The sequence below is a fragment of the Vulpes vulpes genome, chromosome 4 (genome assembly GCF_048418805.1).
Source record: "Vulpes vulpes isolate BD-2025 chromosome 4, VulVul3, whole genome shotgun sequence".
NCBI lineage: Eukaryota > Metazoa > Chordata > Mammalia > Carnivora > Canidae > Vulpes > Vulpes vulpes.
Window position 1 is genome coordinate 69092038 of NC_132783.1, and position 17898 is coordinate 69109935.

Genomic DNA, 17898 nt, shown 5'->3' on the forward strand with positions numbered 1-17898 from the left:
TCATAGTGAAAAATAAAAACAAATTCTACTTACGTTCTTTGCTGAGAGAGCGTTAGAATTACTGTTTGAAGAAAAGTATGCCTATTTGTTTTTTTTTTTTTTAATTTCTATTTATTTATTTATGATAGTCACACACAGAGAGAGAGAGGCAGAGACACAGGCAGAGGGAGAAGCAGGCTCCATGCACCGGGAGCCCGACGTGGGATTCGATCCCGGGCCTCCAGGATCGTGCCCTGGGCCAAAGGCAGGCGCTAAACCGCTGCGCCACCCAGGGATCCCCTGCCTATTTGTTTTGTTCAGAGAATGCACTTACATCTTCCTGCTGAACCCCAATCTCTTGTTTCTTACATATGTTTATTGAGTTGAAATTCACATAACATAAAATTAACCATTTTAAAGTTTACAATTCAGTGGTATTTTGTACATTCACAGTGTTGTACAACCACTACCTCACCTTAGTTCCAAAATATTTTTGTCACCTCAAAAGAAAATCCCATACTCATTAAGCATCTGTCTCCATATCCCTCCCTCCCTCAGCCCCTGGCACCACAGCTTGCTTTGTGTCTACATGTATTTACTTTAGTCCATAGAAATGGAATCATATAATATGTGGCCTGGTATGTTTGGCTTCTTTGACTTAGACTGATGTTTGCAGAGTTTACCCACACTGTAGCATAGGTTGGTACTTTATTACTTTCTCTGACTGAATACTACTACGTTGTATGGATAGACCACATGTTGTTTATCCAGGGCCATTTTGTTTTGTTTCTATTTTCCAGTGTCTAAACTACGTTGAACTATTTCCGACTCCTTCCTGCCTTCCTTTTTTTAATTAATAGAATTTTTTTCGATAAATTCTAGATTGAGGAGAAAAGTATAGAGTTCCCACATATTCCCTGCTTCTATGCAAGCACAGCCTCCCTCACTATCAACATCTCCCACCACAGTGATACGTTTGTTATGATTGATGAACCGACAGTGACATGTCATTATCACCCAAAGTCCATAATTTATATTATGTTCACGGGTGTCGTATATTCTATGGGTGTGGACATGTATCTATCATTACAGTATCACACAATCCTTTCATTGCCCTAAAAATCCTCTGTGCTCTCCCTATTCCTTCTTTCCCCTTACATCTCACAACCACTGATCTTTTTACTGTCTCCATAGTTTTGCCTTTTCCAGGATGTCATATAGTTCAGATTGGCATCTTTTCATTTAGTAAATAGCATTTAGGGTTCATGTCTTTTCAGGGCTTGATAGCTCATTTCTTTTTAGCACTGACTAATATTTCATTGTCCGATGTACCAGTTTATTTGTCCATCACATATTGCAGGACCTCTTGGTTATATCCAAGTTTTGGCAATTATAAATAAAGATGCTATACATATCCATGTGCAGGTTTTGGTGTGGACATAAACTTTCACCTTCTCTGGGTAAACACAAAGGAAATGAGATTGCTGGATCGTACATATGGCAAGAGTATGTTTAGTGTAAGAAATTGCCTTCCAAAGGGGCTGTACCATTTTGCATTTCTGCCAGCAATGAATAAGGATTCCTGATGCTCCACATCCTCACCAGCTTTTTGTGTTGTCAGGATTTTGGAGTTTTGTCATTCTATTGGGTGTACAGTGGTATCTCACTGTTGTTTTATTTGCATTTCCCTGATGACATATGATGTGGACCTATGTATGCTTATTTGTCATCCTTAGTGAGGTCTTTATGTTCAGATCTTTTACCTATTTTTCAGCTGGGTTGTTTGTTTTCATATTGTTGAGTTTTAATGAGTTCTTCTTATATTGTGGTTATCTGTCCTGTATCAGGTATGTCTTTTACAAATATTTTCTCCCAATCTATGCATCGCCTTCTCAATCTTTTTGGAGAGCACAAGTTTTTAATTTTAATGAAGTCAAATATATCAGCTCTTTCTTACATGGATTATATGTTTGGTGTCGTATCTACAAAGTCATCACCAAACCCAAGGTCATTTAGGATTTCTCCTATAGTATCTTCTAAGACTTTTAGCTTTGTTTTTACATTTAAGTCTATGATCCATTTTGAGTAATTTTTGTGAAGGGTGTGAGGTCTGTGTCTGGATTCTTTTTTTTTTTTTTTTTTTTTTTTGCATGTGACTGTCTAATTGTTCCAGCATCACTTGTTGAAAAAACTATCCTTTCTTTATTGAATTGCCTTGGCTCACTTGTCAAAGATTAATTGACTATATTTTTCTGGATCTTTTTCTGCCCAGTGCAATTTTAATTTAACCTGAAGAGTTTAAGCCACTGTATTTTGCCCAAATTTCCACAAATATATGCACAAAAATACCTTAGAAAGAATATGTGAATTGCATTTTTGCAGCATCCTTTCTCAGGGAAAGTGTTACAAGTATATAGTTGATATAGCCTAGTGTACTTGGAATTTGTTTGCTTTAAAGTCATTAATTAATTCATAGTTCAAAGGTGACTTTAAAATTGTTGGAATCTTTAACATTTCCAAATTCCTTTTCAGTTTTTAGTCTAGTAAAAGTTCTCTCTGTTGAGTACCTGAAATGGGGGGTTTGATTTTGTGGATTGAATTTAAAATGAATATTGGGATGTTTTATATTCCTTTAAGTAAGCATTATATTTTATTTATATGCTATGTTTTTTGACTAGGTAGATTTTCTCTATAATGCTGTGGTTTTAATTTAGTGGTTGATTACTATTATGGTTATATGCATTTGTAAATTCCCAATCAAACATTTAATCTTTATTAGAAAACAGTGAAATTGGAGGAGGAGAGGTTGAGGGCAAACAAGGGTATGGGACAGAGAGAATGTTGAATATTCCCTCTGGTTTCCCAGGTTGTGCCTCAAATCCTTTTTTGAAAGTTAACAAATTTTATATTAAAAGCAAATTATTATTACTATTCACATAGAACAAGGAGTAGCAGTTGGTTGTTGCCTGGCATCAGTGATGGTTATGTTTGCTTCTTGTCCTTAGGTCTGAGCTCTTTCTACTCGGAGCTGATGAAAGGGCTGGGTGCTGGGGGACGCCTCTGGGAGCTCCTTGAGAGAAAGCCTGAGCTGCCTTTTAATGGTGGGTCTCCCATGGGTGTGTTCTTTGCTGGGATTAAACAAATGTGGCTTTGGACAGTTAGACCAACTTCCTGCTTTACCTGTGAAGGATAAGTGTGATACAGATGTCATCCCTGCCACACAGCATAAAAGGGTAATCAGGGGTATGCAGTGAGAGAGGAAGGATGGTGCCAGGTGCTGCTGCGGGGCAGAGGATGGCCCTGGAAGTATGGGGGCTGACCTTACAGTGTGCTGTCCCTGCAGGTGACCACCAACAGCAGGAAGGAAACAAGTGCCCCCTGGGGGTGCAAATAGGAGGGGCCTTGGCGAGTCCACCAGATTCATCTTCTGGAGTGATTTTGATGTTGGGGTGGGGGGTGGGGGAAGACAGATCGCACAATATAAAAGCCTCTAAATTTCTGGGCTTTGGGGATTGGGCTCCCCAAAGGAATGCTGGTGTTAATTGACTAGAGCCATCTTTATCAATTCCTTTCTTGGAAGCTTGTACTCGGGAGAGCTGTGTGGCCTGGAGCAGTAACCACTCCTCCCTCACTGACTCCCAGGACATTGTTGCTTAGCCTCAGACCATGAGTGAAAGCCCAGTATTCTCTAGTGTGACAGGCTGGAGGAAATAAACCCAGCTGAAAGAGATTGAGCAACTTCTCCCAAGTCATTAGCAAGGCAGTACCAAGCTCTGAAGCTGTTGTGCAAGGCCCTTCCATTTACCATCATTCTCTCAAAATATTTATTTAGAGTAGGTAAGATAAACCCTGGACCTAGGGAACTACAGAGGTAGTGGCACAGAGAAGAAAGGCAATTGGGTTTGAAATCAGACTGTTCCGCAGGTGGAAACTAGCTAAACTAACTCTACTACCTGTCAGCTTGGACAGTTGGTTGTCTCTGAGACACAGTGTCCTGTCAGTAAGACTGGAGCAGTTATCTTTGCCTCTTCAAGATGAGAGAATGGATAAGCACATATATATAGTGCCTTATACAGAGTGGGTGCAGACCAGGCTCAAGGTAAGCAATGGACAGAGGCTTCTCTCTGCCAGCCCAGGCTCATACTCCAGGACAGCATGGGAACTGTGGTCAGGTCCCATCTGTAGTCAGGCAAATAGGAGAACAGAGTTCTGCTGTCAGCTTGATCTTTGCGTGACGTGACTAATATTCCATCTTGTTTCAGAAGGGGTCATTTTAAACAAGGAGAGCTTCCAGGGCACTTTGGAGTTTAGGAACGTGCATTTTGCCTATCCAGCTCGCCCAGAGGTGCCCATATTCCAGGATTTCAGCCTTTCTATCCCATCAGCATCAGTCACAGCGCTGGTTGGCCCAAGTGGTTCTGGCAAGTCAACAGTGATATCCCTCCTGCTGAGGTTGTATGACCCCATTTCTGGTGAGTGGTTCATCACACTGTAGGGGGAGGACTCTCTAGAGCCCTCTACTTGGATGTTTTAAGAGAGGACCAAATTATGCAAAGAGTTTATAGTATCAAAGTCTTGAAGTGCCAGGTGGCCTTTGTGTAAGGGAGTTGTTCCCAGGAAAGAACTCCCTTATACAAAGGTGTCCCTTTTAAATGTATACAGAAGGGACGCCCGGGTGGCTCAGCGGTTGAGCGTCTGCCTTTGGCTCAGGGTATGACCCCAGAGTCCCGGGATCGAGTCCCACATCGGGCTCCCTGCATGGAGCCTGCTTCTCCCTCTGCCTGTGTCTCTGCCTCTCTCTCTGTCTGTGTTTCTCATAACTAAACAAATAAAATCTTAAAAAAAAAAAAAGTGTATACAGAAGACCTGTCACACAGTTTGTATATTTCGTGTCTGCCCTCTTCAAGCCCCTGTGACTTCCTGAATTCTGCCTCCACTTGCCCCATGCTGATGTCTCCTTTGACACCCGCTCTCCCGGGAGAGGACGAGCAAGGTTGCTCCACAGCTACACGAAGGCGCCCCATCCCATGTGTGGCTGAGCATCACCGGCCACCACCAGCGGCTCAGCTTGTAAAGCTTCTCTGGGAGCCTTCAGGCCACGTCTGCCCATTAGTTGCCCTGTGGCTAGTGTGCAGACAGGTAGTTTGGCAGTCGGTGATTCACTTCTATGTAATTGCTTTATTGAAGCTATTTTGAGGTAGTAGGGATTTTCTTAATGGATTTTTCTTGTTCTGGTATTTTTAACTGAATTATAGTATCTTTTAGAGTAAAGAACCTATTACTTTATTTCTTTATATTCTTTGTTAATTAAGATATAATTAACATATAACATTGGTTTCAGATGTGCAACATGATTCACTATATTGTGACTATGATTGCGTATATTGTGAAATGTCAGGTTAACATCCATCACCATACATAATTATAAACTTTATATCCTTCTTTATATCAGAGCCTGGAGTAGATAGTCCATATTAATGGATTTAGTTTTGGACTGAGAAAACAATGATGTTTCTTAGCAAGAAAATGACTGTTATTAAAAAATTTTATTAATTTAAAATCAGTATGTCTTGTGGTCTCTGTATCTGTACTTTTTGGTTAAAACCATGAGAGAGGGCAGCCCAGGTGGCTCAGCAGTTTAGCGCTGCCTTCAGCCTAGGGCCTGATCCTAGAGACCTGGGATCGAGTCCCACGTTGGGCTCCCTGCATGGAGCCTGCTTCTCCCTCTGCCTGTGTCTCTGCCTCTCTCTCTCTCTCTCTGTGTCTCTCATGAATGAATAAATAAAATCTTAAAAAACAAAACAAAACATGAGAGAGCTGGTTATGTGCCAGATAATTATTTGATTTGCAGATCCTGACCCATAGAGTCACTGACTATATTAAAAGGGGTGTTAACTATACTGTTTGCCTCTGGAATCCCTGTTTTGATTCACCCTACTTGCTATAAAACTCTGAATTTAGAAAAAAATCCTAGTTAGGTGGATGCAAAGCAAGTCAAAATATGAAGCCTCTAGTTTCTTTCTCATGGTGGATCAATCAAGGAGAAAGAAACTACATGTAAATTCCAGCCTTGCACAGATTATAGAACCTTTGTACTTTTTAAGTTAAAGACCTCGGGTTGTTGCCAGTTTGTGAAAGTTTACAGCTGGCTTGTATAATTCCATACCACTGACAGAGAAAGCATGGCATTTCTTAGTCACCGTCATGGTCATCCCCAAGCATTATTGAGTTCCCTCTGTGTTACAAAATTAATTCTGTTAGCTAGGATCAGAGAATTACATTGGATTGTTTACAAGCTCTGCTATAGTATCAGATTCTTGGTAATAATAATAATGATTCTTTTCCAACTGCATCTGTGCAGGAAGGAATATTTGAAGGAGTAATAAAAGAGCTAAAAACGTCACTGGCAGATTTGAATTTCTAGTTCTCAAAACTTCACCACAGAACCAGGCCTTCACGGTATATGCTGATACTGACAGGGTCAGGAAACTCCAGGGTTGAGCAGCCACTGTCCTCGGTGCCAGCTTCAGAACTGTGCTGCCCGTATTTATGCCATCAAGCAGACATCACACTGCTTGCCCCCTTCCATGGACCTTGCTTCCAAATCAGTTTTGCACAAGTGAATCTTCTCAGGAGCCCTGAATAACTCTAGAAAGGAAGTCATTGCAGCAAAGTGAGGAGCTGGATGAGTGAATTAGTGGATGGGCTAGTCAGTAGACAGGGAAATTCCGTGAACTATGTTGATATTAGATTCTGTTTGGAGATTTTGAGTGTACTTTTGATCTTTAAAAGAACTGAATGTGGAATTTTTCCACCAGATCCCTTCTGTGTTTACATTAGTCTTAGCCCCATGACACTCTGTGACTTTCCTCTCCTCTCTACAAGGAACAATCAGTCTTGATGGCCGTGATATCCGTCAGCTAAATCCAGTCTGGCTGAGATCCAGGATTGGGACAGTGAGTCAGGTAGGAAGAGAGGCATCTGTTTTTATTATACTGCCTTTAAAATTTGATTTTATTATTTATTGTTCCTTAGACTTGAACCTCTTAAAAGAGAAGGGATGGAAATTCTCCAGATGTACTAAACTAATCTCAAATGGCATGTTTTTTAAGGTTTGTAAATAGTGCTATATCCTCTTCAGGATATTATTACCTTAAACACTTGAACCAGTTGAAACTGGCTTTTTATCAAAAGCTGGGCGCTAGTGTTACTTTGTAGTGCAAGTAGTCCAGAGGATAGGAAGAAAATGATAGAACTGTTTAGCTTTTACTGACTTCCCACAATTCCCATTCTCATCACCGGCACAGTGGTCCACTGTTTTACATAATGGGTTTCAGGGATAAGCAAGCAAAGATTATGGCAAGGGCCAGGGTCTCTTTGCAAAGAGGTTGCAGATTTCAAGGCAGAATGTTAGTGTAATATGGTCACTTTAATGAGACTGTTTTCATGAGACCATTTGGTGCAGGGAAATTTTGATGCAGCTGTTTATATTTTATTACCAGGCTGCGTGCATGGCAGACAAACCTGAGCCTTCCTTCATTTCTGAGCCTCTCCCTCTAATGAGCTTCCTCTCAGACCTCACCCTCACCCCACTCCACTAGGTGGGGAGCAGCGGTGGTGGTGATGGGGGCTGCTTGGTAGTTTAAGTATATCAACAGTGTATATTGTTTAGGGATGGAGAAAAGAAGCTGGAGGTTTATTTGCTTTTTTAAGACTATTCCACAGGGTCCAGTTAAAATGTCATGTTCCCATCTGGTTTGTGTATATTTCAAAAAGTAACGAATAGAGATGGATTCCCCCTTCATCCTTAGTGGGAAGTTTGCAGCTGGAAAATACAGATGGATCCAGCACCTTCCATACCTGACAGTTCCTAAGGGAGGGAGCTTACATTTATGAAGTATCTACTATGTGCCAGGCACCTGCCATGGGATCTCATTTCCTGCAATATAATGATGAAATCAATCCTGTTCATGGAAAAACATGAATTTTTCAGAAGTCATCTGTGTGAATTTATGGAGAATGAGGAAGTAGAATCAAAATAGTATAAAGTTGGCCACCTGGGTGGCTCAGTTGGTTGAGCATCTGACTCTTGGTTTCAGCTCCGGTCTTGGGATTGAGCCCCAAGACAGATTATAGGCTCAGTGTGGAGTCTGCTTGTCCCTCTCCTTCCCCCTCTGCTCCTTGCTGCCGCCCCCCCCCCATTCATGTGCATGTGCACATGTCGTCTCGTTCTCTCTCTCTCTCCAATAAATAAATAAATAAAATTTTTAAAAAAATAGTATAAAGTTGACCCTTGAACAACATGGGTTTGAACTGTGTGGGACCACTTATACATGGTTTTTTATGGTACAGTACCGTAAATGTATTTTCTTTCTTATGATTTCTTAATATTTTCTTTTCTTGCTTACTTTATTGTAAGAATACAGTATAGAATATATATAATACATAAGAGATGCATTAATCAACTATTTATGTTATTAGTAAGGCTTCCAGTCAACTGTAGGCTATTAGTGGTTAAGTTTTGGGGAGTTCAAAAGTTATACTCAGATTTTCAACGGCATGGGGGTCAGCACCCCTAACCCTCATGCTATTTATTCAGCTGCCAACTGTGTATTCTTTGGGAGGAATTTAATAGTTGCTTAGATATAAGTACTTTTTAAGCTTCACTACATTTCCTAAACATGGTTGAAGTCTCTTCTGAAATTTGCAATAAATATGTTTTGTTTCCAATTTGCAGGAACCAATTTTGTTTTCTTGCTCCATTGCTGAGAACATTGCTTATGGTGCTGATGACCCTTCCTCAGTGACTGCCGAGCAGATAGAGAGAGTGGCTGATGTAGCCAACGCAGGCACTTTCATCCGAAACTTCCCCCAAGGATTTAACACTGTGGTCGGAGAAAAGGGTGTTCTCCTTTCAGGTACCTTTTTGTTACTGCTTGGCAGCAAAAACTCTCTGCTCCAAATAACTCCGCAGTGTTTCATATAGCAGTATTAACTTCTAATTAGGCTTTTGTCCTTAGAGTTCATGATATTAGCCTTTCCATTTTCTAAAATCTTTTTTGTGTGTGGACAGCCCCCCAGTTTCCTTCACTTTCTACCCCAAAGGTGCTTCCAAATATCCACGGAGTGTTCACTGAGCAGTACTCAGCCATAGCAGCTTTTTCTCATCTGAGAAAAAAAAATATGTTTTGCAGCTTGAGATCCTTAAAATTGCAGAAAATAAGACAGATATCAGGTGGCAGGATGATTTGTTCAGGGAGCAGGGGCTGTAAATCTGGAGCAGAACTGAAATTGAAGTACTTTGTACTTTACGTGTTAGACCAGAGGTCCACAAACTTTCCCATAAAGGGCCGCAGAGTAAATATTTTAGATTTTATGAGCCATATGTGGTTTCTGTCACATATCCTTTGTTGATTTTTTTTTTAAAAAACAATCCTTTAAAACTGTGAAAACCACTCTTAAATTGAGGGCCGTGCACAAACAGGCCCTGGCCCCGATCTGGCTCACAGCGCCGTGTGCCATGCCCTGTGCCAGACACATGCAGGACTTTGAGGCTCAGTTGCTGTTCCCTGGGATGTTAGAGCACATCAGAGCACATTGCATTATGGGTGCCATATTTTCAGGAGGGAAAGAGAAAACTTGTATTCTATTGCTTTAGAGTGCAGTAGTGGGATCAATGAGTACTTAAAGGGAAATACATTTCTGGGTAAACATGGATAATGTTTTCATTACAATTATTGGCATGTGCTCACTTCCGTGGAATGAGCTCTCTGTCCCTGGAAGCATCTGAGCAGAGGACAGATGCCTCCATGTCAGAGTGAAGGTGGCTGGGTTGAGCTAGAGCAGTAGTCCTTTCCAACTCAAAACTTTTTGCTTCAGGTTAGACCACAGAAAATTTAACACAAGACATGTTTTTATTGTGTATGATTTTTTTAAAACAATAGGCAGTGGATGAAAAAATGTTTTTGATAGATTTGCGAGATTCTAGCAGTAAAATTATACATTGCTGTGTAAAAGTGAACTGCTCTGGCATCTCTGAAACACGCCCTCAAATAGAAAACCAGTTTCAGCTGCTCATGGTGACATTATTGAGCATCAGGATGTGGAGCTGGGAGCTACCTCACTCTGTCCAACAAGCATGTCACCTTGTCCCCTGGAATAGATTCTATATGTCCTTCCCTCTACCAGGATTTTCAAGCTTACATTTCAGAGTGAAATAGCCAAAAGTTTCAAACCATGCTCACTTTCTGGAAGGAAGGAAGAAAGGACATCTAGTGATAGATCCTCAGTGTACTGATTGGTACTGAGGATTTCTCAGAGCCGACCTGAAGTCCTCAACTGGCTACTCGACCAGCCCACCTCAGAGCACTCAGACATCCTCACCGACTTGGGGGGATCCAAAACAAAGGGATGTCCCTGGTTTCCTTGTTGTGAGCACAGGGCTGCCTATTTGAGGACAGCTTTTAGGAGCACCATATGTTTCAGATGTAATATGATGAATTGCACATTTCAGTTGTAATTTAATTTTGGTTCATCATTTGATGAGCTTCTCTTAGATGAAGTAATATAATTCAATTACTATTAATAAGTATTTCATCCAATAAAATCAACCAAAAGAGGAATGTTTTCATCAAAAATGGAGTGAGTTTTCTAAAACAAAGTAAGTCGGGAGGAGCCCTGAGTACTGGTGTCTGAGACTCTACTCGTGGTAACTTGGGAGTCCTGTGCCCTGGAGGAAAGGAGAGAGGGTGCTGTAAGGCAAAGTGGAGGAAGGGAATTATCATAGATATTCTGCCTACTGCTGTGCCATCTGCATTTGCCCACTCCCAGCCCCCAGTTTCTTCCCTTGCTTTTAGTAGAATTTGAGTTCTAAAAGGGAAGGATTAAAGTGGGTTACTCAGACCTTGGCTCTGCCGCTTACCAACTGTGAGACCTGGGACTGGGTTATTTTGTGCCTTGGTTTTTCATCTGTGAAAAGGGAAAAATTACAGGATCTACGTCATAGGACTTTTTTTTTTTTAAGATTGAATGAGATAACATTGTAATGCATTTAGACAATGCCTGGTACATAGGAACTCCTCAAGAAATGTTAGCTATGACAATTGCTATTAATTTTGAGTTTGATGAGGAGACAATATTTTAAAAATAGGTTTCCTTTCTACTGTCAATCTCAGCTGTGCCTAACCGGAAGAAGCTGTCTTCAAATTGCCACTAAGCTTATCAGAAAAACCTATTACCAAGAATTTTTGTTTAGGCTTTCACGTTTAAAAAAAAAAAAATTGTATTGTCATTGTCAGGTGGGCAGAAACAACGGATTGCAATTGCCCGTGCTCTACTTAAGGTAAGCTTGAAGCCATTTGGCTGGAATATTTCTATCATTTTTAATTTATAGGCCTTATAATTTATAATTTACTATTCTCCTTCCCTTTTTTTTAGAGGGGGAGGGTAGATGTATGGTTGATAGTTCCCATGAAAAATGAGTTGGGAATTCCACTGAGTATATGTTGTCCTGATTTAACAAGTATTTCTTAGGTATTAAGAGCCCAAACTGTGGTAGGGTTGTTGGAGGGAGAAAAGTTTAACACATGGACCTTCTGTCAAGAAGTATATGGTCTTGGTACGCCTGGGTGGCTCAGCAGTTGATCGTCTGCCTTTAGCTCCGGGATCGAGTCCCACATCGGGTTCCCTACATGGAGCCTGCTTCTCCCTCTGCCTATGTCTTTGCCTCTCTCTCTGTGTCTCTCATGAAAAAATAAATAAAAATCTTTTAAAAAGCAAGCAAACTAGCATATGGTCTAACGAGTGTAACAATGATTATATCAAAATATTGAAACAATACAAGTATGATTCCTTGTATAATCTATAGTCCACTGCTAAATTTAGTAGTATAGACTGGAAATACTTACACAAGACTCCTAAGTGTAGAGGGAAAGCCATTTCAGCTGAAGGCCCCAGACATTGCAGTTTTTAGGAAATGCCAGCATTCCCCTTTATTGTATAACTACTCCCCTCAGGTTTATAGGTGATGTTAAAAAAAAAAAAACAGCTTTATTGAAGCATACCATAAAAATTACCAGTTTTAAATATACTCTTCAGTAACTTTCAGTAAATGTGCAGTTGTTCAACCATCACAGTCCAATTTTAGAACATTTCTGTCACTCCACACAGATCCCTTGCACCCCCTTGCAGTCTTTCCCCATTTCCACCCTCATCCCAGGCTGCCACCAAGGTACTGTCTGTCTGTCTGTCTGGATTTGCCTTTCTGGGCATTTCAGATAAATGGAGTCAAACAAGATGTGACCTTTGCATATCATCTCTTTTGCTAGTATAATGTTTGTTTGTTTAAGCGGGGAGGGGCATAAGGAGTAGGAGAGACAGAATCATAAGCTGGCCCCACTCCCAGCATGGAGCCTAATGCAGAGCTCCATCTCATGACCCTGAGGTAATGACCTGAGTCAAAATCAAGAGTCAGATGCTCAACCAACTGAGCCACTCAGGCGCTCCACTAGTATAATGTTTTGGAGGTGTGTCCATGTCGCAGCCTACACCTGTCCTTTACTTCTTTCTCTGGCTGAGCAGTATTCCTCTGTGTGGGCACAACAGGACTCGCTTATCTGTTTGCCAACTGATGAACATTTGGGTTGTTTCCAGCTTGGGACTATTGTGAATCATGCTGCTGTGAGCAAGTAGTGGACAAGCTTCTGTTTGGACATATATTTACATTTTTTCTCAGTAACTTCCTAGGCACAGCTAGAATTTAATGTGTTAGAGACATTAGTTGATGACCTTTTCTGTTTTATGTGATACTCTTTAACTATAAGCAGGATCTTTTTTTTTTTAAGATTTTATTTATTTATTCATGAGAGAGAGACACACAGAGAGAGAGAGAGAGAAAGAGAGAGAGGCAGAGGGAGAAGCAGGCTCCTCACAGGGAGCCCGATGTGGGACTCAATCTCGGGCCCCCAGGATCATGCCCTGGGCTGAAGGTGGTGCTAAACTGCTGAGCCACCCGGGCTGCCCTATAAGCAGGATCTTGAGAGTCTAGACTCTGTCTCACTCACTTTAGATCCCTGCCTCACACTGCTAGTTGATTGGCCAGCAGGATAAAACTGCATCATCTACAATGTCCAGTCCAGTGACGCCTGTGATATTGCTTCAGAGTCAGCTCTAACTTTTCCATTTATGCACTTATCTCAGACACTTAGGAGTTTATGCTTTTCTTATTTGTAGCAGCTTTATTGTGATATAATTTACATTCTATACAGTTCACCCATTTAAATTGTGCAGTTCAGTGGGCTTCTGTGTATTCTGAGTTGTATCTATCACCATCATCAATTTTAGAACATTCTCATCACCCCAGAAAGAGATGCTTGATCCTTTACTAGCCACACATGACCTCCTCTCTTATTTCTCTGTTGACCCCAGCTGCAGGTAAACACTTACCTACTCTCTGTAGATGTGCCTGTTCTGAACATTTCCTCTAAATGGAGTCCTACAATATGTGGCATTTTGTATCTGGCTTCTTTTACTTAGCAGAGTGTTTTCAAGGTTCATCCACATTGTATCCTGTATCAGTACTTCATTTCTTTTTATTACTGAGACTTTGTGTTTTTATAATAAATTGTGTTCCTTTTTTTTTTTTGATATTTCTCTTTTTTCAGAATCCCAAAATTCTTCTCCTAGATGAAGCAACCAGGTGAGGATATCTTAACACTATGTGTGCCTGTATAAGCCAAATTCTTCCTTTACCAAAAACTTATTATTCTGTACTTCAAAGTGATACAACTGAAAATGCTGTTTTTCCCACTTCCACTTTAAAGTGACCATATCTGAATGGATAATGACAGTTGGGAGGCAGAGGGCAGGCCGAGTCAGAAGTTGAGGGTCCTAGTCTCAGTTCAGTCACATTTGTGATGAGCCCTGGATCACACTCAGCAGCAGCTTTACAGAGTGCTCTTCTCCTTCTGTGACAGCAGTTCTATGGAGAACAAGGATCCAAGTTTCTTTTGTGTAGTATTTTTATAATATAAAAAATATATAGTGGAATTATGTATAGAGTAGAAGTGATTTTGATTACAGTGGAAATTCACTGCTCCTCTGGGGCAACTGCGTTTATAAGGGGAAGTGCATGAGCACACAGCATGCACAGCACTGATGTCTCTGCTTTCTCACATGGTTCCTGTGAAAGCGCGCTGGATGCTGAAAATGAATACCTTGTGCAAGAAGCGCTGGACCGACTCATGGAAGGAAGAACAGTGCTAATTATCGCCCACCGTCTGTCTACCATTAAGAATGCTAATATGGTGGCTGTTCTTGACCAAGGAAAGATTACAGAATGCGGGAAACATGAGGAATTGCTTTCAAAACCAGACGGGATATACAGAAAATTAATGAACAAACAAAGGTTTGTTTCAGCTTAAAGAAGCAATTACTGATAAAGTGAACATGAGAGACTTTAGAGCAAACCCTTGCTGCAGGATAAAAAGAAATTTAGGGATGGTATCTAATCTACAAATCATACTTCAAGTTATTTAAAATATACCTATTTTTTCCAAGGTGGATAAAACATTGTTTTGAGATGTACCTATTCTCAAGACTTTTTTATTCAGAGTTTTAATAATTGTAACTTTCTAAATGTCTATAGCACTGAAGTTATTTTCAGGTTTTTTTACTTTCTTTTATCCTGGAATACTTTAATTAATATAACATGATGCCTCATTTTTTTTAACCTGCTGATACACATTGAAACTGTTGTCAAATGACAACTTTTAAAAGGGGATTATAAATAAAAAGCTTAACTATTTTAGGTGAGTTTGCCAGTCACTCTGTGTAATTCTCTTGGTAGTGTCCTACCTACATTATGTCTAATTTCACTAGATGAAAATCTCCCTCTTTTTCTATTCTGATAATCTCCTGAAGCAAACCTGACATACAGACATACAGGAATAGTTAACGGCACATGGCGAGGAGGGAACATTTATGTTCCCCACCTCCTATGTCTTCAGGGATGTGAAACTTTAGAAATATGTGTTCTTCTGGGATGAAACTGTGTTTAGATGTGTGTGGTTTTCAGCATTTTTAGCACATGAAAGTCTGATGAATTCTAAAAAGGGAAGAAGCCCATCCTTTGAATACGGAAACTTCTGTTTTCATTATTCGTACATTTGTTACTTTGGGAAGCGAGGCATGAACTGCTAGGTATTATCAAGAAGTAAAAATGAATTTTACATATAAGTTATCCAGAGGCATGTATTTTGAAAATCATCTTTTAAATATTTATAATTCCTAGCCAAATTTTACATTTTACCAGTTACTGAAATACTTTTGAAGTTGTTTCATTCAATAAGGCAAAAATCTAAATAATATAACTGTAATTTTCAACCTTAAAACATTTGAAGAAAGCTTAGTTCTTCCTTTTGATATTGTTTGTATCAGTAGTTTTCCTATTGATACAGAGTATCAATAAACTTTCAGAACTTGTCACTCACTCTTCTGAAAAGAGGATGATAACCCTTTTGATTTATGGTTATAATTTTATTCACCCAAATGCCTCAGAATTCTGAAAGCAGTGCTGAAAGCCTGCTTTCAAATCACTTCTGTTATTTTGCTGTTGCCTCAAGAAAAAGTGCTTTTTTTTAACATTGATGATGCCAGAACCTAAGAAATAACTATATTGGTATAATTAAAATGGAAGTTTGCCCATGTTCTAAGTATTGATTAGTTCACTGATTATACTGGAAGAAGAAACCACTATTTCCTGATGAGCGTGTAGTGTTATAATTCATTCTACCTAAGGGAATTTATCATTGAATAAAATGAACTCAGTGAATGAATGAACTCCATGTTCTTTGTATTAGGAAACAGTATATTTGTGACAATCATTTTAACAAGCTTTACTTGTATTCTTTATACAATTTGCTATTATGGCATGGTTCACAGCAGACGAAACAATTACAAGTTGGATCTGAGGGAAATCTCTTTGTGCCATAGAAATTATTTACAAAATTGACTTTGATTATATTTTATTTTCTAATACAAGATGTTCAATTGTGTCTTTAAGGAACATTTTATATCCCAGATTAAAATTTATAGTAAACTTTATTTGAGTCTGTCACTTCTTATAAAGCTTTATTCTTACTGGAATTTGACTATGGAGGTTCAGTAATAAAGAAAAAACTAACATTATAAATAAAGGAAAGTAGTAATTACAAGTTCCTTTCATATCCTCCTTACCTAAAATTGTTAATGTTCTCATTTTTATTTTTACCCTTTTGTTGTTTTGCTAGTTATAAACTGTTAGAAGGTGGGGGAGGGATAGTAAAGTATCCCCCAAACTGAGAAGGTTAGAGACGGGAGATTGAAATAGGTGACTCCATCCAATTCACATGGAGTTTACTTCAAAGAAACTTGTCGATGGGGGATCGAGTTGATGATAATCCAGGCAACTGCACAGCTATTCTCCATAAAGTCCAAACCTTGGTCTACAGACTTCATAGAGCAAAGGGATGTGTGGGTGGGGAGCATACTGTAGTGAGATCAAAGGGCTTGCATGCACCTAACCGGCAGCTAATCTTTAATTAGATATTGTGGTGCCATCCATAGGAAGTGTAAAGACTCTGTCTAACAGATTCATGGGAGACCAAAACAAGCCTCCACACATCCCAGCCTTGGTGTGCACTTCTAAGGTATGTATATTAATCTTCAAGGGACCTGGAACACAAGAGAGGTCATTGAGCAAAACTGAACAAGATGGAGGGCTAAAGATAGAGTCAGTATTGTCAGTACTCCTACATAAACTCTCTATTTAGTTGCTTTAGTGCAATAAATAAGTATCCTCTACTCCCACTGTGGACAAGGAATTCTGCTTTGGAGGTGATGACAGAATGAGTATCTGCCCTCAAGGAGCTTCTAGTTTATTTAGAAAGAGATAAAGGAAACAAAAAGTAATTACAAGAAAATAGCTAAATAGCAGAGGAGTTACTGCACCAATTTGTTTCCCGAGTGTTTGCACATGTTACCATGTTTGATACTTTGACAGTTCTATAATTTAAATAAAGGCCTATCATCCCCTTTTCACAGAAAAGGAAATAAGAATAGGCAAGTTGTAAATTAGTTCAGCACTGGTGCTGTATACTAGGAGATATTAGAGAAATGGGAGCTGGATCATGGACCTTCAAAATCATGCTGAAAATCTTAGCTTTCATTCTACATGCATGGAGAACAATTGAAGGATATGTATGTTCATATAAGCAATTTAAAAAATAAGCAAAAAACATTTTAATCACCAGAAATACTGCATGTGAGATAAAATTTCATGTTAATGAGCTTAGTGTTTGTTGTCCACCTCCCAGGCTCATCTCTATGTGCAAGGCCTTCTCTGACCTTGGACTTGACTTGTTCTCAGGAAATAACCATAAGCTAAATAAGCTGTTTTAAGCTAAACCCATTTTTATAAACTAAGGTTCTATTTTGAGAAATCCATTTTATTCCATAAAAATGCCAAAGCTGTTAGAAAATAAATGAAAACAGGGATCCCTGGGTGGCGCAGCGGTTTGGCGCCTGCCTTTGGCCCAGGGGCGATCCTGGAAACCCGGGATCGAATCCCACGTCGGGCTCCCGGTGCATGGAGCCTGCTTCTCCCTCTGCCTGTGTCTCTGCCTCTCTCTCTCTCTCTGTGACTATCATAAATAAATAAAAATTAAAAAAAAAGAAAATAAATGAAAACAAATATAAATGTTACAAAACATTAAGTGTATTAATGAAAGAAGTATGTGAGAACTACATTGTAAATGTTCCTTTGGGGGTGTCCTTCTACATGATTTTTATGTCAGGCATCATGGCAATCTCTGTTCATTCATTTGAAAAATATTACTGAGCATTCTCTACTTCTCCTATGCCTACAAAGGACCCATGTCTCCT

At 39.7% G+C, this 17898-nt stretch overlaps 1 protein-coding gene across 1 annotated transcript in view; it reads left to right on the forward strand.

Annotated features, from left to right (window-relative positions):
• The window catches only part of ABCB10 (ATP binding cassette subfamily B member 10), a 36240-nt gene extending 20160 nt beyond the window's left edge, over positions 1–16080 (forward strand). The window contains exons 7-13 of the mRNA XM_026008668.2: positions 2985–3080; positions 4242–4451; positions 6865–6944; positions 8717–8897; positions 11277–11320; positions 13641–13675; positions 14168–16080. Coding sequence (XP_025864453.2) covers positions 2985–3080; positions 4242–4451; positions 6865–6944; positions 8717–8897; positions 11277–11320; positions 13641–13675; positions 14168–14399 — 878 coding nt within the window. The 3' untranslated portion in view covers positions 14400–16080. The remainder of the gene's footprint in view (positions 1–2984; positions 3081–4241; positions 4452–6864; positions 6945–8716; positions 8898–11276; positions 11321–13640; positions 13676–14167) is intronic.
• The last annotated feature ends 1818 nt before the right edge of the window (positions 16081–17898 follow it).